The sequence below is a fragment of the Falco rusticolus genome, chromosome 3 (genome assembly GCF_015220075.1).
Source record: "Falco rusticolus isolate bFalRus1 chromosome 3, bFalRus1.pri, whole genome shotgun sequence".
NCBI lineage: Eukaryota > Metazoa > Chordata > Aves > Falconiformes > Falconidae > Falco > Falco rusticolus.
This window is the reverse complement of record NC_051189.1, coordinates 14992104-15019449: the sequence shown is the minus strand read 5'-3', so window position 1 is coordinate 15019449 and position 27346 is coordinate 14992104. Positions and strand designations below refer to the sequence as shown.

General features: G+C 47.3%; 1 protein-coding gene across 7 annotated transcripts in view; it reads right to left on the bottom strand.

The window, feature by feature from the left end:
• The window catches only part of CYRIB (CYFIP related Rac1 interactor B), a 98953-nt gene extending 71607 nt beyond the window's left edge, over positions 1–27346 (bottom strand). For 4 of the 7 annotated variants that reach the window (XM_037379234.1, XM_037379240.1, XM_037379236.1 and 1 more), the window contains exon 1: positions 6148–6199. Coding sequence is in view for 1 of the 7 variants with exons in the window: in XM_037379235.1 (XP_037235132.1) it covers positions 5341–5361 (21 nt within the window). In the remaining 6 variants the exon portion in view is untranslated. Of the gene's footprint in view, positions 1–5340; positions 5456–6147; positions 6200–27258 lie in introns of those variants that run through there. The other 3 variants (XM_037379241.1, XM_037379237.1, XM_037379235.1) reach the window with 3 other exon arrangements.

Below are 27346 nucleotides of genomic sequence, written 5' to 3'. Positions count from 1 at the left end.
ACCAGGAAGAAGTTACTCACGCTAACACTCCATTTAATTTAATAATCTAGTACTGAAGGAGAAAGAGAATTGCCTCATGGCTGAATTTAATAGTCTTCTGAACTACACCAGTTAAACAGAATTTGCTCACAGGACAGCCTCCTGCTACTGGGGAATGGTTAAGTCTCATAGTCTGAAGTAAAAAGTGCTTTTAAAAATTTATCTAGGACAGCATTCTGCTGCACTTTCTTATACAGAAAGTGATTACTGATGTAACACTTTTTTGCCTGGTGGTCACCAATTCAGGTAAAGCATTTGCTGATGGAATCAGCCTTCCAGACAAACTTATTAACTGCCTACAGGATCAAGCTTTAGGTTTTGGTGTGGGTGGCAGACAGAAGCCCTGTTTTGCAAGGCATGCTATTTCCGTAGCTACAGCCACACCAAACTGAATGCACTCAACCTCTCAAGCTAAGCTGTCCCAAACCCAATCATACTATATGCACAGGGACCACCTGTGAATCCCAAGTGCTGTAGATATAAGCCAGAGAATCGGCCAAACACTTAGTAAACAAGACCAAAAACCACAGAGCATTTCCACTGCAGTAAAAGAATAAAAATAAATCCTCCCATATAAACATTATTAGAGTAAACCAGTTTTATAGACTTGAAGATTGTACGCAAGTACAATCTCTTTGTTTCAGAGATAATTAATCTCCTTTTTTTCCTGCAGTCCCGCAACAGTTCTGTGTATTAGAAAAAAGGTGCTGGGTTTGGTCAGTCACACAGCATTCCCCAAATGCAACACTAGAACTTCAGGTCAGTGCAAGTAAGGCAAATAATCTTTCCTGATGCACACACAAGTTTGCCAATACTTGTCTAGGTACTAGAAATGTAAATATTATTTTTCTAGGTGTTCAAAAAGTAGTGTTAAAGAACACTTAAAAATAATGTCTGGTACCAAAAGTCCATTTATGAATCAGTTTCATGGCCAGTATTGACAATTGCAGAGTTGAAGAAAAATAAATTACTAAACATTTCACCAAGACCACTTCATTCTGTAGCAATAGTAAACTAAGATGATAGCATAACCAGATGACAAAGGTTTTAACAACAGATGCAAGTTCATAAGCCACATACACACACAGCAGAACACTGTCAGCCTTTACCTCACACCTACAACTAACTTAAAAACTACCTTGAAATTCACAGAATCATTTAGGTTGGGAAAGACCTTTAAAATCATCAAGTCCAACTGTTAATCCAGGATTGCCAAGTCTACCACTAACCATGTTCTTAAGTGCCACATCTATACATTTTTTAAATGCTTCTAGAGACTGTGATCCCGCCACCTACCCCTGGCAGTCTGTTCCAATGCCCGACCACTCTTCAAGTGAAAAAAAAAATTCCTAATATCCAATCTATACCTTCCCTGGTGTAACTTGAGGCCATTTCCTCTTGTTCTATGGCTTGTTATCTGGGAGAAGAGACTGACCCCCACGTGCCTACAGCCTCCTGTCCAGGAGTTCTAGGGAGCTGTAAGATCTCCCTTCAACTCCCTCCTCTTCAGGCTAAACCCCTCTAGTTCCCTCAGCTGCTCCTCACAAGCCCTGTGCTCCAGACCCTTCACCAGCTTCGCTGCCCATCTCTGGACACACTCCAGCACCTCAGTGTCTTTTCTTGTAGTGAGGGGCCCCAAACCAAACACAGTATTTGAGCTGCAGCCTCACCAGTGCTACAGGGGTCTGTAGCTAGTCCTGCTGGCCACACTGTTTCAGATTCAAGCCAGGGTGCTGTTGGCCTTCTTGGCCACCTGGACACACAGCTGGCTCATGTTCAGACGGCTGCTGACCAACACCCCCAAGGTCCTCTACCCCCAGGCAGCTTCCCAGCCGCTCTGACCCCAGCCTGTAGCGCTGTGTGGGGTTGGTGTGACCCAAGTGCAGGACCCGGCACTGAGCCTTGTTGCACCCCATACAACTGGCCTCAGCCCATCGGTCCAGCCTGTCCCAACCCTTCTGCAGAGCCTTCCTGCCCCCCAGCAGATCAACACTCCCCCTCAAATGATCATTCAAATTATCATGAGTGAAAGGCAAAAGAATGCACCACTTTACTTGCACCTTTCAATATGCTTTGTCTATAACTAGTTTCACTATTTCCACAGTGAAGGTATTCTCTGGTCATCAGACTTTCATGTGACAAAGACAACAAAATGTCATTTCTAAAAAGAAGAATGCAATTAAAACCACAGGAGATGGGGAACACAGGAGAAAGTGCTGTAACTAAAAATACTTTCAGCTCTACCTAGTCAATCCTAAAACTGCTCATTGTTTGTTGTTGGTTTCTGTTAAGCTCTGCTGTTTATATAATTGCAATACACATATTTCCAGTAAGCACTGGGATTGCAAATGTAAAACAGCACCTATATAAGAAAGCCTATTACTCTCAGCAAATTTTAGACAGTTTGAAACACTCTGCCAGCTGCAGCAGCCAATTTGTGGCACTCGAGAGAACATTGCTGAATCACAGAAGGGGGGGAAACTGAGGTGAATTTATATGAGATCCTGAAATTAAAGGCAATCAAATAAGCTCCTGTCTTCATACACATAAAGAGAAAAGTAGACTTCTCCACACTGGGTATAGGTGTCAAATATTCCAGTCACAAGGAAGAAAATAGTAACACTTTTACATAAAGTTTACATGTCCATAGATATAATATCAAAGGAAGACTTACAAAGTATGCAAGAGGACTACCTGTTTACTTGAAAGTGCTCTTGATACATGCAAACGAATGAGAGAAGAAAAGATGTCTAAAGGTATATGCAACTGGCCATCATTTACAGCTGGAAAATTATCTGAAATAAATCTTATCCTGCCTAAAAGATGTATTTCAGGTGCCACGGCTAGAGAGCAGTGCCAATGCTTCACGTTCCCCAGCATTTCACTGCTTTCAGCCCAAGCATAGCTTCCTTCGTATCCCCAGCCCCCTTGCTCTCCCCACCTCTGAAGCCATGTTGGTAAGACTTGATGGGATTCAGATGGACCAAAATGACTACCATGATGACCCTCTGCATTACAGTACTAAGCACAGGAGTTGGCACTGACATTCAAACCTCGTGTGGATTCAGCACATACATTCGCTTGGGCTGCATACCTCGCCTGCAGCACATTTGCTTGACAGCTGATAGTCCATGAGATGCAATTTGACAACACTCAAAACATTTCAGCGTTAGAAGATGTATTTTCAAACACTTTTACAATGAATAAGTCTCATAAAATTGATTTATAATACCCTTCAGGGTAGTTAACATTACCTTAACAGACAAGAGTCATTCTTCTCAACTGAAGCCCATCTACATCAATGACTAAAACTCTTGGTGTAATTTTAAGAGCATGCTTTTAGGTAGGGCAGGCAAAGTGGTAACCTTGATTTATACTAGCACCATTATTTCTTAAAAAAAAAACAACACACAAAAAAACAACAAACACACCCCAACCTAAATGCTTAAAAAGCAAATCTGACTTCTTGCAAATAAGCCTTAATTTTGCCTGTCTCTTCTACAGGGTATGCATTAGTTCCATCTATGCTCCCAGCTGGCAGGGGAAAAAAAAAAAAAAAGTACCACTGGCTGTTTGTGTATCTGTATTCTCCTAGATACACAGAGAGGGGAAAAAAAACCCCTGCATTTAAGTTCCCCATGCCCAAGCAGCTACAGAAATCCAAAGTGGCCCCTACATATGCTTTTCCAAATGACAGAGCCAATTTCTGCTACTGTATCACTCAATAATTTAGTAGTTAGCAATATAAATATTCCCCATCCTTCTGTCTCTTTACAGTATTAATTCCAAGTGTCTCATAAGCATCATTACAAGTCTGGTGACAGACAACTTGAATTAAGTTCCCTACATAACTGCCCCAAAACTAGTTCAGCTACTGCATTCAATTAATTTCAAAATTAATTATTCTGCTAAGATGTATAACTACCAAAAGACATAAGAAAAAGGAAACAATTTTTTATTTTTATCCAGACATTAAGACTCCCACAAAACTCAAATAAGGGGACAGGACAGTTATGTATGCAAGAACAGAACTAGCTAACATGATATTTCTACAGTCTACTGACGTTCCTGCAGGAACGGTTTCAATATGAAGATTTAGAGAATTTCAGAAGACATCTCTTCAACAATCTGTCACCTCAGGTGGTCCCAGCTAAACTGCAAATAATGAAGAAAATCTAGAGCACCTGAAGACAAATGGAAGTCGCGTAACAGATGGGATCAAATTCATTCCTTACTTTCATACAACCACAGCACTTCTTGACAGGATTATTTTAAAACAGATTCTGGGATCACTTCTTTCTACAGCCCCTACTCTCTGACAGTGAATATATGCAGTAAGAAATCTGACAGTCTGACTTGGACAAAATGCTATCTGTTCCCCCACTGAAATCTTCCATTTCCACAATGGAATACTTACGGTATGCCAGACACAAAAAAATCCTACTTTATGGAACAGCACTGCCTTATTCACATGGTTTAGGATTTTGCTGGTAAACTTGCTACACAGAACTGAAGATGTGTTTTGCAAAACAACGCACCTTGCTAGACAAAGATATTTGTCAGGTGGAACCTTCTAAGTTTGGATTCACATTCCAACCTTGACAGGAGTAACCTCAGATCAATTACTAAATGTCTCCTGTCCAACACCCCTATCTATCACAACCTACTATAGAAAATGCTCGTTAATTTAAAAGATATATTTAAAAGTCCAAGCAGTCAGAGCACAAAGCAATCTCTTTGTGATGGGGGGGGCAGGGGGTAAGTATAAGCAAAACAGACTTTGCCGTTTTTAACAACAGAAATGGTAATAAGAAGGAATACAGATTATTAGATCAATCTAGAAAATGTTTTACTGGTGTGAGGATTAACATACATGCTAATCAATACTTTTATTTCCATACTACATTACCAGAAATGCGGAATGACAGATTTTAAACGTTAGTAAGACTCCGCTATCACAGCGGAGAGACAGCTGTCATACTGTCACTGACATTTGGATCCAGGATGCTGATGCAATGGAACAGGAAAAGAAAAAACACTTCAAAGACCTTCAAAACACATACTATTTCTTTGGTATCTGAAATGTTTCTGTGAAGAAACTTCTTGTGTTTCATTACTGCATGAGATACGATACCAGATTTTAAAAAGTAACAAAACAGAACTGCATGGCATGTGCCCTTATCCTTGAATCGCACAGGAGAGAATTAAAATCCCATTAAAATTTGATTTTATCAGCTATTTAATGAATAGGTTAGAAACAACACCCTCCTCTTACAGCTTCTGAATTCACCTTAACCCTACCTGTAATTGCAGTCCCAGCATCACAGGTACCGCACACAGAACTGCAGGATACACCCTAACCACGACAAATTCGCACGGATTCCTGTATTCTGCTTAACTCGCTGCGTGTCTCAGCTACAGTCTGAAAGACCGCAGATGTCCCTTCAAGAGGCGTGCTCCTCCCGGTTAACCATTCACACTGTCACTCCATCCCGCGGCACTGACCGCACCCGGCGGGGCCGGCGCGCAGGGCTGCACCGCGGGAGGCTGGTGGCGGCCGCCGGGGCGGACGGGCTGCTCCGGCCCCGCCAGCCGAGCCCGGGCGCCGGGGAGCACAGCGGCTCCGCTGCCTCCGACCCGCCGCCGCGAGGGGAAGGAGCCCCGCCGGAGAGCCGGGGAAGCACAGAGGAGGGTTATTCAGCACAGGGCAGGTCCCTGGCAATTCGCGTGGTTTCCCCCGGCGAGGCAGGCGGCGGCCGCCGCTTCTCCCCGCCGCGGGAGGCCCCGGCGGGCCGGCAGCCCCCTCCTCGCCCAGCCGGGCGCCCCGGGGACGGCGCTGCGGGGGCGAAGCGGCGGCGGGACGGGGAGGGCAGGGACGCGGGGAAGTTGCGGAGGGCTGAGGGGAGGCGGGTTTGGCCCGGGTAAGGGGGGTGGTGGGGGGTTAGAGCAACAGATGGGAGCCGGGGCGGGGGGAAGCTCCGGCTCCTCAGGGACGGGCAGGGCCCCAGCGGGAAGGCGGTGGGGGTCGCGCCGCTCGGGCTGAGACGAACGCGGGATGAAGCGCGGCGCCCCGCCCGGCCCCCCGCCCTCCACACCGCTGACACTCACCGAGCCGCCCCGCGGAGGGCGATGCGGACGGGAGCGGGAGCCGGAGCCGCCGCCTCCCCCCGCTCGGCCGGAGGCAGCGACAGCAGCAGCGTGGCCGGAGCCCCGCGCAGGGGAGGGCGCGGATGGCGACAGCGCCGGAGCCGCCCGCGCTGGGGGGAAGGGGGGAGGAGGGGGAGGGGGAGCGATCTGCACAGCACCACAGGGGACCGGCCGTGCGGGCGGGCGTGCGATGACCCGGATGTAGGAGCGGGAAAGGGGGGGGCGGCGAGCAGGTGACTGCGCAAGCGCGTCAGGCTGCCAGCGCACTGCGCATGCACCTGCTTCGACTCTGAGTGTCTCGGGCAGGGGCGGGGGAGCGAAACTGAGGCGGGCGGGCAACCGAGACGGCGAGTGGGTCAACCTCCTTAAAGGGGCCGCGGCGCAGCCTGGAGCCCGGGGCGGCTCGGGGAGGGGGCAGCCATCTTCCCACAGCTCCCGGGGTGCTGGGCTGAGCCCCCCCGCCGCCTCCCAGCCTCCGCTAACGACTCAGTAAAGCCACTTAACAGTATGGCTCGTTGCTTAAGCCAGTTGTGTGATTTTGTTGGGTTTTTTTTTTTTTTAAGGCCTGACTCGGGGGCTTTAAATATTTGCAGTTGGCAAAGCTGGGATGGGAAAGAAAATAAGGCTCCTTCTGTGTGAAATGCGGGGTTCCTGACTGAAAGACGTGCATAAATTTCGTACCAGGTGGATCGTGTTGTAAGATCTAAGCAAAAAAAAAAAGTGGGAATAAGATCCCTGGGCGAGCTCTGCAGTGCCGGAGCCCCGCACGGGAGTGCGTCCCACTGCCCTAATGGCTGACACCACACTGCTCTCCCTCTGCCCTAAAATGCAACAAACCGTGGCAAAATGCGTTAAGAAACACAAAAATACATTTTAAGGGCATTTCATGGACTCACTTACAGACTTCCCCTTCTGTGCATGCATCCTGTTAATGAAGGTTTCGCCTCTTCCTTGCCTGTATCACACCTTGGATTGTGGTGCCATTACATTGGGACATCGCACGCCTGCTGGTGTGGATAGATTCGCCAAAGCAGAGGGATAGCACCAATACCTCGTTTTCAGGCTTGCTTCTTTAGTAAAATTACATACATCCACGCAGAAATAAAGAACGAAAAAAGTTCTGCTCGTCATTTTTTTTTCTTAAAATAACCTAGAACCTAGACAACGCTTTTCAAAATTGCGCTGTGAAGGCCCGTCTGGCCTTGGCCTTGGCGCTGAGCGGCTCCCCGAAGCCGAGGGGCAGCTGCGCCGTGCTTGGCCGAGCCAGGTAGGAGCGGTTCAGCAGCGTGCGGGTACAGCCAAGACAGATCTTGCAGCCTCACACGGTAGAGCATGATCATTGGCAAAAGTGATTGTTCAATCTGAAAGAGGCAAACGAACCACTTGAAAGTCTAACCACTTCTGCTACTTTCTCCTTAGATGCTTAGCACCAGTTTAGTAACTGCCAAATATTAGTGGATACCAAGTTCCTCCAAACCCACTTTGAGAAAGAATGAAAATGGAAAAGACCTCAGCAATCTATTTATTTGTCAACGTGTTTATCTTTTTTAATTATTTTTGTACCTGAATATATGTTGACTTAAAGTGCTAAGCTTTGTGCCTCTTCTAAGTTGGTAGGATTCAAGCTGTATGGAGTCGCTACACTAGTAACTTTGCAGTATTCTAGGTAAAAGAGTCTCCTGGAATATAAAGAAGCCATTTGTGAGTATAGTTCAGCTGCAAAACCTGCTCGACGGACTCAAAGGATATCACTGCACTTTAGCTTTGGTCCGTGGGTAACATTCAGGCAAGACCAGGGCTGGTACGCCACATACCTGCCTGCTGCCGTCACCTAAGTAGGGAAAGGGGAGCCATGCAGGCTCCCAGAAGTTTGTGTAGATTGGAACAAATAGAGATGTCCAAGAAGATACCAAAGAAGATTTTCACAGAAGCAGCTTGGGCAGAATGACAGAGGAAAAGAAGTCCCAGTTCTGCTTCTGCTTGATTTGTCTAAGTGGGTAGGCTAAACGAAGTGCTTGACGTAACTTTTCACTTCTGCTATGGCAAGGGCTTTTTGCGACTAGCAGATACAAACTTTGAGGTGTGGATCGACGCACCCTCCTTCCTGAGATGATGGCAGGTCACTACCACATCTCCTTCTTCTCTGAAGTCCTTTGAAAGTCTGTGTGCCAGGCAGGAAGCGATGCAGGTCCCACTGAACTGAATTCAAGGGAAGCAGAATTATGCTGAGTTCATGCTGGACTCATTACTGTGTGGGCTTAGAAAAAACTTGGGCGCTCTCACCTCTCACACTACAGAACTTCACCCTGTTACACAGAGCTAAGGAAACCATCAGTGATGAGCGATTTTTGGTGCTCATAACATTATAAACTGCTTGGGACTTGGCAGGGCGGGGTGAGACAAGGGGAATTTCCTACTGCAACCATAACCAGGTTTATAATACTGTTTATTCTTTAGGGCTCTTCAGAATTGTAAGGTACCCTTGATTTGGATCTCTCATCTTTCAGAAGTACAAGTAAGAAAGGCCAGACCCTGAACATCACTGATGCTTTAACAGCAGCTGCCTACTAAGAAATCCACATCCCACATAATAATTGAAGCATGAAAAATTACTGAACACTCTGGAAAATGTTGCATGACTAAAAAACCCACCAATTTTCTATTAGTTCTGCCTTCACTTTTAATTTCTTAATTGCTTCTTCTGAACAGAAAATTATTTTACCAGGTTATTACTGTAATAAAGAACAAAATTAAAGATTATATTTGCCAGCTAGTATCATAAAGTAGAGCAGTAACAGCACATAACTGCTTTTGTGCTGCTAAATGCCCATGGACTGTTTTGTTAGTAGGGCTGTGGCTGCCAGGCAGGTATAGCTGACACTTAGGAAAGAAAACAGGTCAGAGCATTTTCACGGAGCAAAGATTATTAAGCTCCAAATGTACTACTACCGGATGTATATGTAGTGTATACATGTGCATATATCCCGGTGACAAAAGATGACTTTATTTTATATATAGATGGCCAGACAGGTAAGTAAAACCACAGAAGGAAACCTGCCCTTAAGTGCCGTACACAGAATACTTCGGCTACTTTGAAGCCTAATGGTAGCCTACGGGAGAAAGTCCAAAGGAGAAAAGGAAGTCATCCTTATCCTCTCCCATTTGTACTCAGCTGGGACAATAGGGCGCACTGTCCACTGGTAACAGCCCTGTTTGTCTTCGGGGGGAGGACACCACTAACTTTCCATTACATGGATGAAAATAGAAAGCAAGCATCCTGTACCCAAACATTCAATTTTTAGAAAATTTTCGAGGAGATTTCTTACAGCAAAATTTCAAGAATGAGAAAGAGAGGCAGCTTTGCAGACATCCCTTGTTACACTTTTGTGGTTCATAGCATCTTTCAGTTTGGATAAAGCTAACATCAGGTTTTGCCCCCCCCCCCTTCCAGATTTCTCCACTTTCTGAAGTGCACAGCTAGTAGATGAGGGACTGCAGAAGCAGTCACATTCACACTAGAGTGTCCTTTCCGGCTTTCATTTTTGGTAGTATAAACCCTCTGATATAAATGTAGCTCTTCAGAAATATAAACAGTTGCAAGAAAATATGAGTGATCTACATACATGTTGAAAAGCACAGACAAAACAAAAAGCCAAGGTCAAATCATTGGATGCTTTCAAGATGCCTGAAGTGCTTCCAGATACTGTAATGCCAAACAATTACAATGTTTTATATTTGCAGGGAGACAGGCACTCGCAATCTCAAAATGCCTTTCCCCCCAAAGAAGGTCACTTTGATATTTAGGTGGCAAGTGGGGAAATCAAGGCACTTCAGAAGTTCATTGGTTTTACTCTGCCAGACCTGATGAAAGTCTGTCATCTCCTCGTGCTGTGCCCCAGTCACTTCAGATGACTAATTACATTAGTCATCTCATCTTCTGCCATTACAAAGTCTGAGATTATTTTCAAGTTTGCTCATCTGTTGATGCAATTGCTCCCTGCAAATGATCAGCATGGCCTCTTCGTACAGGGAGCCTGAGCTAATATATGCACCATGCTTTTGATTGATGAACACTTCTTTAAGTTAAATGATGCAGGAGGATTTAGTGTTGGACCACAATCAAAGATAAGGGTGATTTTACAATATAAAGCTCTTTTCACATTTTGCTGCCTTTCCTCAACAGCACAGCTCACTTGTATGAGACAGAAAAGCAAAAAAAAGGAATAAAGAGAAAATGGCAGCCTATTAAGGCTGCATTAGAAAGAACACTGCAGACCAGTAAGCATAAGGGAAGGTGGAAAGAGGAACTGCAGCTATTTTAATCATATTTTATCTCTACTGGAAAAAAGAAAGATAAATTAGGGTAATAGAGCTGTTACAGAGTAGAGCAGAACATGGTATTATACACCAAGATCTTTAAGCCACTTATTAAAGTTTGCAAAATACAGAATTTCTTCAGCAACCACCACATGGACACCACTGCACTGAGAAGTACTTCCACGAATTGCAGTGGCAAAACCTATGCTGCTAGCAAACAGGTGAGCTGGGCAGTGAGAGAAAAGGCCTGCTAAGCAATCCAGATAATCCAGCATTACCAGGTTCGGGAGGTCCTGGCCACAGATCACACTTCCAAATTTATGGCACTCAGGTAAGGAAAAACCCAAGATGCACCCATTCTTCAGCAGAGGTTTTCTCAGTGTAGTGGAAAAGCTGCAAACACTTCAGCAGGTGCTGGATCGTCACCTCTGCTTGTATGAAAGGCACCCTTCTCCAGCAAAGCTCCTAAGTGACACTGGACTTCCTCACTTGGGGTAGCAGTTAGTGCCTTTAAGTAAGGGCTTCACTAAGTCAGGGGAGGCTGCAAATTGGAGAGCAATGCAGAGTGGCAGGCATTTTACTTGACCTCCCATTAGCCCTCCATCAAGCCAGTTTATTAAACACAGTAAACCACCAGGACCACAGTAGGAAATAAACCATATATCCGAACTGGAACTTTCTCACAAGCCTCTTTCCTCCCCCCGTCTCAATGTTTCAGATCAATCAGCAGCATAATAGCATTCCTGTTAATGGACAGAATCAATGTTTCAGAGAACAGGGAAGGCAATATTTAAGAGGACTAGCCTGTTTCATTACTCTCTGGAAGAGAACGCAAATTTGTTTGTTTGTTTCTTTCTTTTTTTTTCGAGCAATCACAATTGTGCTGCCCTGATGGAAACAAATATTCATTGATTCACTGAGAATTCTGCCTACTTCAGGAGCATGAGACTGGTATTTTACTTTGCTCACATCCTTTGTCGCGATGTAATCATCGGAGGGTTTCTCTTTATTGCTTATTTTTTGCCTTTCCCCCCAAAGTGCTTTATTCATTTGTTATTAGAAACCCTCAGAATTGCATTTGGCTCCTAAGAGATTTTTTGGGCTGTGTTTAGGTGTTGCCAAGGGACATTGTCAAGAGACCGTTTCACTTTGTCTCAGCTGTTTCCTTTGCTGCAGTGGTACTTAGTTTCCTCTTCAGATCACAGGGGATGTTGCAGTTTTTTAGTAGGGAAATAGGTAAGTTAATTAAAGCACCTCAGGGAAGGGCTCTGAAGAGTGTCAGTCTCAGGGGCCAGTTTCAAAATTCAGTGAACAAACATCGACTTCACAGAACAACCATGTTAGGCATCGCTGGGCGAGACATGAGCAAGGATAAGCATCTCAGGCTGCATCCCATAGGATGTGTTCCTCAATCTCCGGTGGCACGACCACAAGCTGACAGTGCTTAGCACCCCACGGGGCTGCAGCATCACTGTTGCCACTGTTCTGTCCTTGCACCACTAGTTTGGTTTGAAAGGACCTGGCTGTTTACTCCCATCTAAAAAGCAGAATTCAATTTAGCTGATCAAAACCTGGACTGGTTTTGCAACATTCACTTGAACTATTACAAACTGAATTAATCTTTGTTTGTGATCTGTGATATACAAGGCTACGGAATAATGGGAGAAAAAAAAGACTATGATTTAGTTATTGGCTCACCAACTACATCGAAGTCTTTAAAATAACGCTGTTATGACAGAGTCATCTGCTGTATCCCATTACACTGCTACTTTCATGCAATTCCATCAATATGCTCCAAAGAACAGCAGGCATTAAATTAATTTTAGCACACCCAATTGCTGAACATAAAGAACTTTAAAGAAACGCTTTCCCCATCAGTATGTGCATTTTCCTGTAGACCATCCAGTGACCTCATATGAAGTGGGTAGGTAGCACTCCTTTTCTGTGCAGTAAGAAATTCCCAGTCACCTGTCACTCGCATGGTAGGTATATTTGGTTTCCAAATTTGGTCTTCCAGAGTGATCACTTTAAGCAGCCTGGGTAGCTAGAAGGACAGAAACAGTCCTTACTGCTCACATAAGCAAAAGTCTCTCTGACTGCAAAGAATAGTTTGCTAGCAGAGGAAATGGGAAGCCAGGACTTTTCCCCATACTGTAATCTGTGAGAGACAGACTGGGTGCAGATGAAGGCTGCCATAAAACAAAGCGTTTAGGCATGCACTTAAACACTTCCTTTGCTGAGCAACTGAAACACTGACGTCTTTCTCTTCCTTTTTCCTGAGTATGAATATGGCACCTAGGACTAAATCTAGCACCAGATGCAGCTGTTTAATATTCAGTTAGCAACAAAAGGAAGTAAAGCTGACATTGCACACTGCAATTACTTAAACTTATTCAGAGCTTACCCCACTGATGAAAAGATAGTATTTTTTGTGTCCAGCTGATAAACCCCATGCATGAGCTAGGAAACATTCTGTGCCTGTTTATACCAATCTGGACACAGTCCCATTTGAGACACCTGGGTTCCCGAGTCAGAGCTTAAGTGCGTATTATGTTAGTGATCAGACTAGAACAAGCAGCTTCCCACCGTGACCTTGCTGCCTCTCAGGAATGCATCACAAACCAGTGCTGTTTTTTTTTTTTTAATACACGGTCATATATTCCTTACTCTAAATGACTCCTGTCTCGGGCAGTGAACATGCTAAAAAGTGGAAAGAAGCAAAATAGTCTTCTCTTGTGAGGTAATGGGTTGTAACTCTGAGAAGCTTAGACCATGTTTTTGGCCTTGGACTTCTTGTATGATGTTAAGCAAGATGACTAGGCAGCCTGTCAGTGGTACCTCCCCTTCTGATAACTTGTAAGTGCCTAAAGTGATACAGCTGAACTTCAGTAACTTAAACTAAGTTGGAAAGATTTGTATTGTGCTTTACAGAAACACTGGTGCAATTCCTGCTTCGAGCATCTCACAGTCTAAGTCACAGATCAGAGGAAAACACAAACACTGAGATCAGTCGTACACGATGGTTTTCTATCACTGCAGTGAGGTGTCCCCATAAGGCAAAACAGAATGTCCTACAGCAGTCACCAAGCTAGTCCTAAACCAACTAACCTGAGTACAAAAGATGGAGCAGTACAGCGTCTCTACTGCGTGCTTCCCAGCAAGGCTGACCATTCAGTGCTGCCTCTAGCTAGTCTGTGAGCCCTTGGCCCATGCCAGGCAGCAGTTCTCCCTGTCCCAGGACTTACAGCCTGCCTTCCCACGGAAACCCCGTTTATGATGCTGGACACTAAACAGCATGTGTGTCCTGCCCAGTCAACCTGCACGTGTCATCTCTTGCCCAGCTGGCAAGATGTAGGAGAAAGACTGGGAGGAACTGCAGTGGAGGCTTGGGGAACACGGCAGGGAAGAGGAGAGCTGGGAACAGGGAGAAGTCTGGAGGCGTCACACTGAGAAGGCCCCAGCGGGAAATGCAGGGCACACAGAACCCAAACCAGGAGAAAATTAGGATTCATTAGTTATGCTGTTCACAGGACTCTCTTTTTCAATTACATCTTCTCTTCCAAGAAAAGGCAAATGGTACCTGCTTCTTCATGCTCCCATTATGTTCCAGTTATTATTTTAATCTTAACTGTTTATCTGTTAAATTTTATTTAAAAGGATGGTAGGGGCAGATGTACAGAATATAACATTTCCATGGCTAGTTCAAAGAAGACCATCTTAAGCAGGGATGTGAAAGGGCCTGAGGAACCATGAGGGAGCAGAGAGAAATATAAAAGCAGCGAGACAGTTGTAAGTATGCATGCTTCTAAAATGGTTTTAATGGGGTCACTTCTGTCCTAAGGCATAACACACTACCATTCAGATGACAGACTCTGGCCCTGAGCTTGTGAAAGGTTTTGCGGATGAGTGTGACAAGCTTGGGTTTAGCACAGAGGCGATTGCACTCAGAGGACTTGAATGTGGCCAGATGGCAAAGAAGGGGCATGTGTCCCCACTGGAGACTGAATGGCTACCATGAAATACGGCAGAGAGTAGGAGACTGCCGTGCAGGAAAAGACCTTGTGTCAGACTGAGGCTTGGACAAAGGTTTCAGAAGAAATGGATGGGTTTGGAAAGGCTGCAGAGGGATTAAATTACAACATGATGACAGTAAGAAGGAACGGCTGCAGGTTTTTTCTGCAAGAAACCTTTAATTTGTTCAATGCAGAATATTTTAAAACCTTCCTCATTCTCCAGAAGTACAGCTATTCCACCCAATGAGCCTGTTTTTTCTGTGTCATGTTCTTCCGTTATTGCAGAGAAATAGAAAATATACTTTTAAATTAGGAAACTGTAATTGGGTAGCCAATAAACAACATGGTGCGATTCAAACACATAGCAGTTGGGAACTGTCCTCATTTGGAGCCTTTCTTACAAAGGCATCTGTGGAACCCTGTTCTCTCTGCACTACCGTCCATCCCTGCCATGAGAAATTGCAAGCAGCCCTGAGAGAATTTTGTTAGAATTAATCACTGATCAACTTCTTGTAAAGGCTTATTTACTTCTGAAAGGTGCTAAGGGAAAAGCAACACATGCACCCAGAGCTTTAGGATAAAAGAATTGAAAATATGGTCATATGAGTTTCTCAGGAAAAAGTAATATATGCATTTACTTGTCAATAGGGGGTTACGGGTTGGGTTTTTGTCTGTTTGCTTTCTGTAATCTTTAAAAATGCTTAATACATTGCTTGTGAGCTGCATGTTTCACTTTAATGCAGAGTTAACCATTGCAATTCATTAATTGACTTTTATGTTGCCATTAAATGTTGCAATCAATTCAGTCTCAATATTCTACACTTTTATCCCTGCTATTAAAAAAGCTCTATTAGCTTTACTTGGCTCAAAAACAATACAGTGAACTACCCTTAATTATTAATAATCTGTTTCCCCTTCAGTGAAGCTTTCTGGACCTTTACTACAGCCCTATGATATATTTATTTGGTGTGTAGGGTTCAGAGCAATACAGTGCACTCTCTCTGGGAAAGAACCCAAAAATAACTATCTACTTGGTATCAGCCCAAGGGATTTCCTAAGGGAATGGGAGTATCGTTTCAGGGCAGGTCATCAGTGGTTTAGGGGAATTAGACAAATCTGTGCCTGGGGAACAGATGCCTCAGGGTCTGTAAATGTGCGAGAGAACCTTTCCCCTCTCAGTCACCAGTTCAGGTCCATCCAGCACAGCAGTGACTGGAAGCTATTAAACATCTAATGAACTTCTGGGGCCTCCTGAAACAAGCGGGATTCCTAACAGACACATCTCAGAGCCGCTCCTACTCAAACTGCAGTCTCAACAGTAATACATAGACACAGAAATTGGGAATAAGCATAGTAGAGTGAATAACATTTTAGCTGCTACATGCAGTAAGTAGGCTGCTTCTGGGCCAGCAATCCGAATTTAAGTTTACTACTGGCACTTTCTTGTTCGTTCAAAGAAACAAAATAATGTAGTACAAAGCACTTTGTTATCACCTTTCCACACAAACTCCATCAGAAGGGCCCAGAAGACTTAGAAACCCACACTCGTGGTGTCTCAGGCCTTGGGGAAGATAAAGGAGTAAAGCAGGATTGGATTTCATGCTTGGAGGCCATTTCTGGGAGTCCTGGGAGACTCCCAGAGTGCTACATGCTGCACATTTAGCTTTGATGCAGGTCTGCTAGGAGAAAGAGGAGACAAACGCTGAGCATTACAACCACAAACCACAGCTGTTGATGGGAATTGGCAAGAGACCAGGGAATGCCAGGAAGCGTAGATGGCCTGCAGCACAAGGTAGGGCTGAGCAGGGCTCTCTGACACTTGAAGCATTTTTATTCAGCTCCTAGTGCTTTTCCATCCTGGCATCTGGTTTCCATGATAGCGCAAGGTGGGGACAGTATGGTGCAATTTTATGGTATGTTCTCCTAGGTTATGTTGGCACTTCCTTTGGTAAACACACCTTAGCACAGGCTCAGGTTCACCATGGCCCTAGGTTCCAATTATTTGCAGCTATACTGTCTGCTTTAGCTTGCTGATAGCTCATTCCAGTTGCCTCCGTATTTCATTTGAATAGGAGGGGGTTGAGACCTGCCAACTGTCCTCCTCCTTTCTTCTGACTTGGGACAGAGCCACACTGAGGAACACAGACAAGCTGTGGCAAAGCCCTGTCAGTTGGCATTGCTGCAACCAGAACAGCGTGTGGTGGGGCTGAGAGCTCTGTGGTCCAGTGCAGGAACTGGTGAAGCTGGAGCCCAGCTTTGCAGCTGCTGCTCAGGTACAAGACCTTGAACATACCCTGACGCTCCCATTTCTTCATGCCCTTTTGAATGGAAGCTCTTCAGGGCTCTCTTTATCTACTCATGGTACATGATTAAACTGTGCCCAAATTCAAGTGCAAGTGTCTGAGCAGTACAGTAATATGAATTGCAAAAAGCATGCAAGTTTTGATGGCTGAAAAAGGAAGAGGGGGGATAAAAAAAAAAAAAAAAAAAGGAAAGGTTTTCTGTAATGGGATCCACTGCTCACCCGCTTTTATTACCAGCATGTGCAAATCCATCTATTCCAGTCCATTATATTCAAGAATCTTATAGTCAGTGGCAGGTGAAATGTCATACCTCAGGGTAAATTTTCACTGCAGTAGGCAAAGAATTTGTCCTTTAAACACCCTTAGTATTAATGGGAAATTGATCCAGCAATTTAACCTCCAAGAGATACAAATGCCTCATGTGGGACCATTTTCAAATGTGTTGACATTTTGATTCACAAAATGAGATGCTTTAACAAACAAATGCAAATAAATTTCATTCAGGATTTGAGGTCAGCTGGGTACTGGAAAAGAAATGTGCAATGAATGTTTACTACATTCATCAAATACCTTTTAAAGTGGCATCAGAGAAAGGAAGGGCAATTTCTAAAATTCTCTGTATGAACTGGTACGTTCTCTCATGGGGCTGGAACCTAAATTCACCTACTGCATTTGCAATAGCAGTGTCTAGGGCAAAAGGAGGCTTTGGGACTAGGGACCGAGTTTCAGTGACCTCTGAAAATACATCTTTCGTGCTATCGGATACGCTTTCATCTCCAAAAACTATGGTCCTGCTGAGCTCCACCTGGGGGAGTTGTCAATGTTTTACTGAGGTCAGTGAAATTCATGGTAGGACTGAAGCCCAACAATGCAGTGCAGGGAAAAAAACAAAAGACGCCAAGAGGGGGTAGCTTGCCTCATTCCCAGGCAGAGGCTTTGGCCAGTCTTGCAGCTCAGAAATTTTTCAGCACACTGTGAGAAAGACAATCAAAACAAACGTTTAGGACACATCCACAACTGCCTAACAGATAACAAGCTCCTGGTAAGTCAAACCTTAACGAAACCCAACAAAGCCTAAGTGTTGGTTTGGGCTCCATCCTGCAGAAGAGGGTAGGGCAGGCCTGGAGCTGCTTCAGAGAAGGACCAACTTGGCATTAACTGCTACCACCTGCGCTTGGACCAAGGCTTTGGATGCACTGGCATGGCTGCAAGCAGGGCTCTGGGGGCAGAAACAAGGCTCACCTTCCACCTCTCCTGCCTCTCCAGCGGCTGGTACAGCTGCCAACAGAGGGGAGCAAAACGGGCACGCGCTCCCCATACTGCCCCTGGCAGGCAGGGCTGGTAGGGGCTGGCTCTGATTGCCTCCAGCAGCAAGGACACCTTCTGGCTGTCCCCCGACCTCTCCCCAGCAGCAGGGCTGAGGAGCGGCCAGGGCATGCTGGACATGTGGGTAGTAATTCGGATGGGGTGTCTGTTATTATTTCACAGGGGGATTTCACAGGAAGCCCATGGCTCCTCAAGAGTGGACATGAGCACCCTCTGTTGCAGAGACCCCAGCTGGTGAACGTCCCATGACAGGGAGCATGAGGATTCAGGTCATATGCACGAGGAACCAGGGGAGGAGAACAAACACAGGGGAAGTTCCTCACTGAGGTCCCCCCACAGAGCAGCCTCTGCCCTTCCACTTCCTCAGCAGGGCTGGTGGAGAGGGGGTGGCATTTCTGGGAGCCATTGCCCAGGGGAAATCACACCAACATGGGCACTGACTGACAGCGTGACTTCCCTCACAGACACACGCACAACACTGCCCAGCAGAGTTAAGAGGAAGAGGAAAAGCTCAAACGCTGTGCAATATGCAAATGACTGTATTCAGCTCTATGAAAACAACTGCCCAGGAACAGCTCCAAACCTGCACAGTGCTGGGCAACGTGCTGATAAGCCACGACCTTTTAGGTGGCCTTGTAGGAGATGGTCCTCTCCAAGGACTCTGGGTAAGTGCTCCAGCATGCCAGTGGGATCAGCAGGCACACAAGGTTATCAGGATCAGTCCTTTCCTACATGCTCACTCCAGCACAGTATTTTCCTTCTGGGCCCCTACTCCCCTCCCTTGCTTCCTCAACTGACTGACATGCTGCAGGAGTCTGGGAAGGGGAAGAATTTACTGGTCCTGTACCAGCTACATGATCTCCTGCGAGCCCCACGCAAAAGCATGCAAGGCTTGGCAATCTCCACCCCGGGTGGCGCTCCCCCGCAGAACAAGAGTTCTGAGTATCCACCAACTGCTTTTCACATCGATTAATTTATTTTTTTTTAAAAAAACAAGATGACAGACCAAACAGAACCTCAACAACTTTAAAGGACCTTTGTTTTGGTACGAACAGCAGCGACAAGTCCTAGGCATAATCATACCTCGAATGCATAAATGTATTTTAGAGGTGGTGTGATTCATGTTATATCCAGGTGCAGAACGGGGTAGCAGCAGACCTAGAACAGGTGTAAGTGGACCTAGAACTATTTTTGCTCATAAATGCAATGACAGTAATGCCAATAACCAGGATGTCTGATCAGCTGTGGATCCTGGGCACAAGAAATCCGAGTTTTACAACTCGGAGCCACTCCTAAAACAATCTCCTTTCAAAGCGATAATCCTGGGAAAGAAACTTGGTCCCAGCCCTTAAATAGAGATGTGACTAGCTTCTTCATTCGCATCTGACAGACTGCTGTAGGCCACTGCTAGTGGCTATCTGCAATAGAGCACACTAAAACGAGAACGCTGCTGCACACAGTAAATATTTCTTCACTCCTTAACGGAAGCAGGACGCAGACAGATGTACCAATGCACAGAAGATCATATTTGGTCATACGCTAGTCCTTAAGAGGGGGTTAGGATTCACAAGCAGGAGCATCTGCCCTCCTCAGTACTGGGACTGGCAGAACACCCTTAGCAATAGGGCTCCTATTTTCTCCCTTTAAGTTTTGTTCATTAGTCCAGACCCACCACCATGAAAATCAAATCACCCCTGCAGTTTGCAGACTGCAGAGATACTCCCCATCACGCTACTCCCTGTTCCCACATCTCTGGCAAGACACTGAGTTGGGGGGCAACATAAATCATCCATCATCTAACTCTAACCTGACAGCAGCTAGCTGCCCACTGCAAGGAGCACGCTGCTGGGCGATGCCTACAGAGACAGGGCCTGTTGTCCCTCCGTGGGGCAACTCGAAACAAGCCAACTCCAGGTCCTCTTCAGGTTGCTGCAGTCCTCCAGAGAACAACCAGATGGCTGTTCCCGTTTTGGGACTGTCCCTCAGCACTGCCCCTTGCCTGCAGCAGCCCAGGCACCTCACAAGCTCCCAGCACGATCCCTGCTAGAAGCGGCTGGGCAGCAAGATGCCTGCTGCAGTCCAGCCCTCCCTGGGCTAGATGGGAGCAAGGTGAGAGGGGCAGGACTCCAGCCCTGCCACCTAAGACGAAGCTGTGCAGTCACCGCTGGCTGCTGACAGCCAAACCAGGGCCCACTCTCTTGCACTGTTACAAGAGGGAGGTCATCAGTTTAACCGCACTGGAACACCACCAGCCCTCTGAGTAAACTTTTCAAAGCTGCACTAAGGCCTTGTTTAATTTGGATTTCCAACTGACCTCCAATTCCTCTGGACATAAGGGTGGAAGACCACTCACTCCCAGGGATTTATCTCCGGTGGTGGGCAGAGGGCCTAGCACAGCAGTTCTCAGGGGAGGGGGGAAGAGAGGCAAAGACCCTTGCTGTTATCCCCTCTCTTAGACCCATCACGCCCAGAGATGAGCAGCCGTATGTCACCTCCACCAGCAGGGCTGAATAACTCAGTCACCCCTCCACTACTCCCTTCTCCATCAACTCAAGGTCCTTTTTGCATATAATTTTCCCCCCTACCAGCAAGTTTCCACCCTTTCCCACCAGTTTAATGCCCACTTCAACTTGTGCAAATAAACCTGTTTGCATGGGTCACACTGCAAATTAAAACTATGCCAAGATGTAAAATGAAAAATGGATCTGCAAAGCAACCTATAGTTATTCTTGCGATGTGCATTATTTCAGCGACTGGTTTATACTGCAGCCCCATTAACAGCAAAACAATTACCGTGGAGCTGTAAACCACAGCTGGGGAGAGGGAACACCAAGAAGTGTCTTGGGGGCACCTATCTCACTGAGGAAACAGTGGGTGGACCCTGGCCCCAGCATGGGACTTGGGCCACATCCAGGGCTCTCACATGAGCGTGACCTTAGCACGATGCATCCAAAGCTGCATTCATGGCAGCCAAGCAGTGAAATAAAAGGAGTGTGGTAAAAACACTCTGGCTATTGCTAACATTTCATGGTGCTGAAAGTAGCATTGGTATTGGCACAAAGTTAGCGGCATCGGTACAGCCCTCTGCTAACTAGTGACTGAGCCCTAAAGGGAAGAGAAGCTGCAAGGACAGGTATGGGACAAGGTGAAGTAAGTGCAAGCTGCAAATCTCTGCTTGCCTTGATCAGCATCAGATGAATATTAATTCTCTGCTGGTTTGCACAGCCACAGACAAGCCTGTTCTTACTAATTTTAGACTTTGCCTAATTTGAAATTTCAGACATGCTATTTTTGTGGTGAGGTTTTTTCCCTCTCTTTTTAGCAGGTTGTAAGCTGTCAGATGCACCCTGCATGGCTGAGAAACTGGTGTTCTCCAAGGGGAGATAGGAAACTTTTGTTAGAAATAAAAAGCAGATAGAAAAACCCTGCACATTAAAACATGCTATTGAGCTCCAAGAACAAGTCTTGGAGGCAGAGCAGCCTGTCTATGCTGGGCTGAGAAAGGGAGCAGGGCCTCTGGCCCAGCTGCATTCTAGTCTGGAGCATGAACCTTCCTCAAACCTTGCACATGCACCAGCCCTACGTGCCCTGCCACCTCCCAGCCGCATACACGCAGACATCTCACTGTGCCCTATCCCTGAGCATACATATAACTATCCTCCCCCGTCTATCTTCATTCCCTCCACTTGTACATCCACCCTACTTACAAGCTTTTGCTCCTCTTGCCCCAAAATACACCTGCACTCAGACCCCCTCTCCCTGCCGCTAGACCTTTCCTCCCACATGTGCAGGCACCTTTCCCCTGCTTCTGCTCCTGCTCTCGCACACCAATCTGCTGCCCGTCTCACAGAGGTGAACAGGACATGAAGTTCTGAGCCTGCCTGCAACAGGCAGCAACCCTACACTAGAAACGCATGTGAAAAAGTGGTGAAGTGAGGAAACATTTGTAAGAGGAAGTGAGTGGGTGGAGGGGAAAGCCTGGAGTGAACAAAAATCAACAAACACCACATTGAAACTTGAGCCCCGAGTGCCCAGGGTGGATAAAAGGACAGTGAATTTACAAAATACTACACAAATGCGTGTGTTTTATGCTAACGTACACCTACAGCATGCTAGGGAACAAGACGTGTACAAGTACTGAAAGTAAAGAGGCGGCTCAAAATAGAAAGAGCTAGTGCCTTAACAGCAGCACAGGTAACCCCTCCAGGGTGAGCAGGGAAGGCATCAGACCGTAGATTATGGCCTCATTTTGGACATGCACCTTACTGGATCCTGAACACCCAGCCAGTAACTGGGAAGCTCTCAAAGTCCAAACGGACTGATGCTGTCATACTAAGCACAAAGACGGGTATTAGCAGTAATTAATAGACTGCATACCCCTACCCATTTTAATTCAGTATTTTCAAGTAAACCACTTTAAGATAATATTTATATAAAAAAAAAGGAACTTATTTCTAGAACAATCAAACTGGAAGCCCAGCACTGCAGTTTGTTTCAGATAGAGCTGTAGTTCCTCAGTTAAGATTTCTCCCTCTCAGATGTAGCAGTGCAAGGGACTAGGAATATGATTCCCAGTTCTTCAGCCTATTTCTGCATTCCCAACCATAAAACCTTCCTCCCTCCTCTAGCCTTGCAGAGCAAGATTGGCAGCACTATGGTTTCAGTAACACACCACAGAAGATCTTGGGGTTTTTTCCATAAAGGACAACAAACTTGATCCAAAGGGGCTGTACCAGATGCCAGCCAGTTTGTCCTCTGAGAATCAGCCCATGAAACCTCATCTCACATTGGTGAGAAGTTGTTCAGACAAGTCACTCCTCTAATCACTCACCCAGTGAGTTGGTTGCATCCAAGTTGTGGCCACCAACAAGGGGAATGGGTGATTAACAGGTAAACAGCTATTGCGACATACATAGAAAATTATCCAGCTCTGGTTGCATCTCATTTTCCTTCCCACACGTTTCAAACCAGCCTGTTCCACAGGGATCGCCTGCAGAAGAGGTTCACTTCCACACATAGTAAGACTGCCCGTGACACTTTCATTTTGAAAGAATAACAGAAGTGATCTGAGAGTTGTCTGTATATTATTCCCCAAATTTGGCAGTGGAGTAGCCCAGATATACACACTGGGCATGACACTGCTCTCTCTGAGGCTATGATGAGCCAGCGCTCTTGGAAAGCGGGCAGTGAGTCTGTGCCACGGGTTACAGTGATTGCTACTGACAGGTTCTTCATGGTATCACAACAAATTAGGTCACAGATTAGATTTTCATAGCACAGATTACAACTAGCGTCTATATTTTTTTCTTAAATAGAGATAGTTGTGGCCAGAAGGTTTAACCTCAAGACTGGGAACAAGGCAGATGTTGGGGGGTGTCCCGAATTCTGGCTGAGACAAAGCCTGTCCTAACGAGACTCAGATAGAATTCCTAGTTTTCTGCTGTGGTCAGAAGATTTGGTATTTTTTCCCCTTCTATCCAGCAAACCTTTGAGAAAGTTTTTCCAGTAGATACCCAGGAGTAGATCTTACAGCATTTCTGCAAAGCAGCTGTCAAACTCAGCTTTTTATTAAAATTGCATTTTTGGTGATAGAAAAGCAGCTTGCACCATGTAAAAACCTGCTGGGAATGGAAACCAAAGCTATTAGACTCATCCCACCTTATACCACAAGGTCACACATACACTCAGTTTCTAGATCTCTGGTGTAGAAGGATCTTAAGGGAATAAATTCATGTGTGCCATACCAAAACAAAACAAAACAAAAAAAAAAAACCACTGAGAGGAAGAGTTTTAAAATATACCCAGCAAGGGCATTAATAGAACTCAGGCACCAAAAGAAGATCCAAGATACATCAAGCTCCACACAGAGCAGCGCAGAACAAAGGTTTCCAACAGCTGAGTAACTACAGACACCATGCAAAGTGCTTTCTACCCATTGCAAGATACAGCCTGACTGCAGATTTGAAATCCCTGCTCCAGCAACTGTATTCCAGGAGACTGCTAGGCCGCCTCCTCCTCCGAGCTGTGCTGCTGCAGGGGAAAGACAGCACCTGGAAGCCAGTGAGCCTGATTCAGCTCCTGGTGGGACCCTGCAGGTCTGCATGAAGGCAGCGATCCAGCAGATAAGCAAGCTCATAGCCATGGTACGCACTAAAGGAAAACATAAACCAGATGGTTAGGAAGATAAGTCTTGGACTGAGCTAACCTCAGAGTCAAGCCTTTCTAAGTCAGCATTGAGAGAGCGCTGCCGGAATGACCTTCAGCTAACAGAAACAGTCCTGATACCCATGATGGGATCGCAGTCCTCCATGTACTTTGCTTGCGTGGCCAAGAGACCCGTGCTGGGTCTCAGCTGAGCCTCTGGAGCATGTATTCAGTCGACCAGAGCAGGCCAGTTTACACCTGCAGACAAACCAACCTGTAGCCTCTAATCAAGTTCTTCAGGCTGTTTGCAGGCAGAGGACGGACACAGCCTCTCTTCCTGTTCCCAGTGAAGCAAGAGGAGCACATGATGCTGCCCTGTTCCCCACTTGCAGGTTTCGACTGGCCAGTGCTCAGTGCCCTCCACTCTGCCTCAGACCTGAATCACCACAGCTATGCCTCCAGCTCTGAAACGATCTCACCCTTCACTTCAGCAAAAGTTCTTCACAGGAAATAAGCTTTTACTTTCACAATACTCTTGGCCTTGTTCTTCTCCAACAAGCACAGGAAGTATCTCAAACACCAGTCTTTATTCTTGTGAGCCATTATTTATCCTCTGATACCTCTGAGTAAAAAGAAAAAGCAGTTAAGAGTGGCTGTGCCCTCCCATGCTCTAAAGGAGGCATTAAGCTTTCAACTACTCTCAATGCATCAGCTTCTTCCACTGCTCTTACTGGGCACACTCACATCCAGAGACACAGAACAAGGCCCAGTTATTTTTTCCTCAAGCCTGAACTGTGCCATGCAGATTATTGAAAATCTATTGCACATGCTCCTTGCTAAGCAGTCTGAACTATCGATCTCAGCTAGAGAAACGGATGCTTTAGACTTTATTTGAAACATTTTTAAGGTCCTGTTGGTATCTGTTCCTGCTGCATCCTGAGCACTTCCTAGTCTCCATGCTGAGCACTGCCTCAGACCTGCTCAGAAACTCCATCGTGCCAGAGGTGCTTCTGCTGAGCCATGGAGGATACCAAACCACCGACCTGGGCCGCGCCCTGGGAAAGCAAGTGGTGACAACTGTCAGAAAACACACTAGGCAAGGCCTCTCAGTCTGATCTGTGCTCAAAGTGAGCAAAAGCAAGTAGCAGGTAGGAACTGCTGCCTGCAGCAGCAGCTTGAGAGCATCCTGCTGCCCAAAGAGGCACAGGCTCCCAGTCCCTGCTGAGTGGGGGGCGCAGCAGAAGCCATGCACTGCTGCCTCTCACTAAGGCAAGATGATCCCAAGCAGCTTTTCTACGCAGGACTGAGCACTGAAATGACCCAGGATGCCTGTGTGCACCCAGGAAGGTTCCTCAGAGCTCACACAGGCACCCTGATTGCTTCCCCTCTCCTCGCAGCAGCAGTACTGGCATCCTCGACATTACACAGGTGGCAGCCTGGTGCCAGGCTTGGTTTCAGTCAAGCACAGAGACAAAGGCAAATGTGGGATTTTGTTGGAGGTGTAACATTCTTCAAAACGCTTCTTGTTTCAGGGTGCAGATATGGGGGTTTGCTTTGTTTGAACAAAAAAAGGGGCCTCTCTACTGTTTTAATCACACACCTAACAAAACATGGAATGAATAGTATACCAGTCATGGCTTTCTGGGTCATGTATATTAAAGAATGATTATTAGGGATAAGAATTCCTTTTTGAACAGCAAAAGGGTAACGCTGCTCTAAACCATACAGCCAGTTAATCCTCATGGTTTACGTGTTGGTGTGCGCTATTTCCTCCCTATTTCACCATTTTTTGAAACGCTACAACTTGCTTAAGAGAGGGGCAGTTTTCTTGTGTAGTCACGATCACAACCACACCGCCATCCCTGCCCGGACGGGGAAGCACTGGGTCCCCCAAAGCAGAAGCACTCACCTTCTTGCCAGCCAGCCCAGAGCATTTCTGGCTGCTGGGTTGAACTTTGAGATGCAAGGTTTGCATGAACCATGACAACTGAAAAGTCTCCGGCCTGGCACCTGTCCGAACATCAGAGGACAGCCAAATGCAACGCACACAGCTCAGTGCAAGAAGCAGCCAGCTAACATCGTTGCCGCTGCTCCCAACCCAAGCCGGCCGTAAGCAGCACTCGTGGTGCACAGGACGCAGCACCAAACCGCGGCTTCCTCCTGAAGGCAACCGCTCCGGCTCACTGCCGCTTGGCTTCGACCTGGCCATTGCTGGAGATCGCGCCGCTTGGCACGAGGGCTGTTACACCACTCGCTGGATCCGTCCCCTCCGTCCCCTGGTCCCAGAGGATCTCCTGTGCCCAGCCTGACACCCCCGCGCTCCTGGCAGACACGCGTGAAGCGCCCTCGGCACCTGCCGGCTGGGGCGGCCTCACGGCCCCGTGCGCTGAGGGAAACTGAGGCGGCGGCTCCGGCCACAAGGCCGAAGCGGGGCTCGACGGCGGCTCCCCCGGCTGCCCGCGCTGGCTCTGCCCGCGGCCGGACAGACGCCCGGTGCTGCGAGCTGCGGGCCGGGAGGGCGCCGGGCTGCCCCGGAGGCAGTGAGCACCCACCGCCGGCCCCGCGGGGCTGCGCCTCCACGGCCCTACGGAGGGGTCAGGGGGGAGCCCTACCCCGGCCCCACATGCCGCCGGCTGCCCCCAAGTCTCCCCTCAGCCCTGCTCCCTCAGGCGACCGCCACCTCCCTCAGCGCCCACCCCCAGCTCCCCTCGGGCGGCGCCCTCAGGTGCCCCGCCCCGGCCCCCCTCAGCCGCCGAGGCAGGCGGGCTCCCGCCGCCCCGCTCCCGCCGCCCCGCTCCCGCCGCCCCGCTCCCGCCGCCCCGCTCCCGCCGCCCCGCTCCCGCCGCCCCGCTCCCGCCGCCCCGCTCCCGCCGCCCCGCTCCCGCCGCCCCGCTCCCGCCGCCCCGCTCCCGCCGCCCCGCTCCCGCCGCCCCGCTCCCGCCGCCCCGCTCCCGCCGCCGCCCCCTCACCTGGCGGCGGGCAGCCCGCGGGCGCAGCCTGGCCTTCCGGGTTGCCGGGCGGCGGCGTCACGGCCGCAGGTTGGCTGCCGGCGGCGGG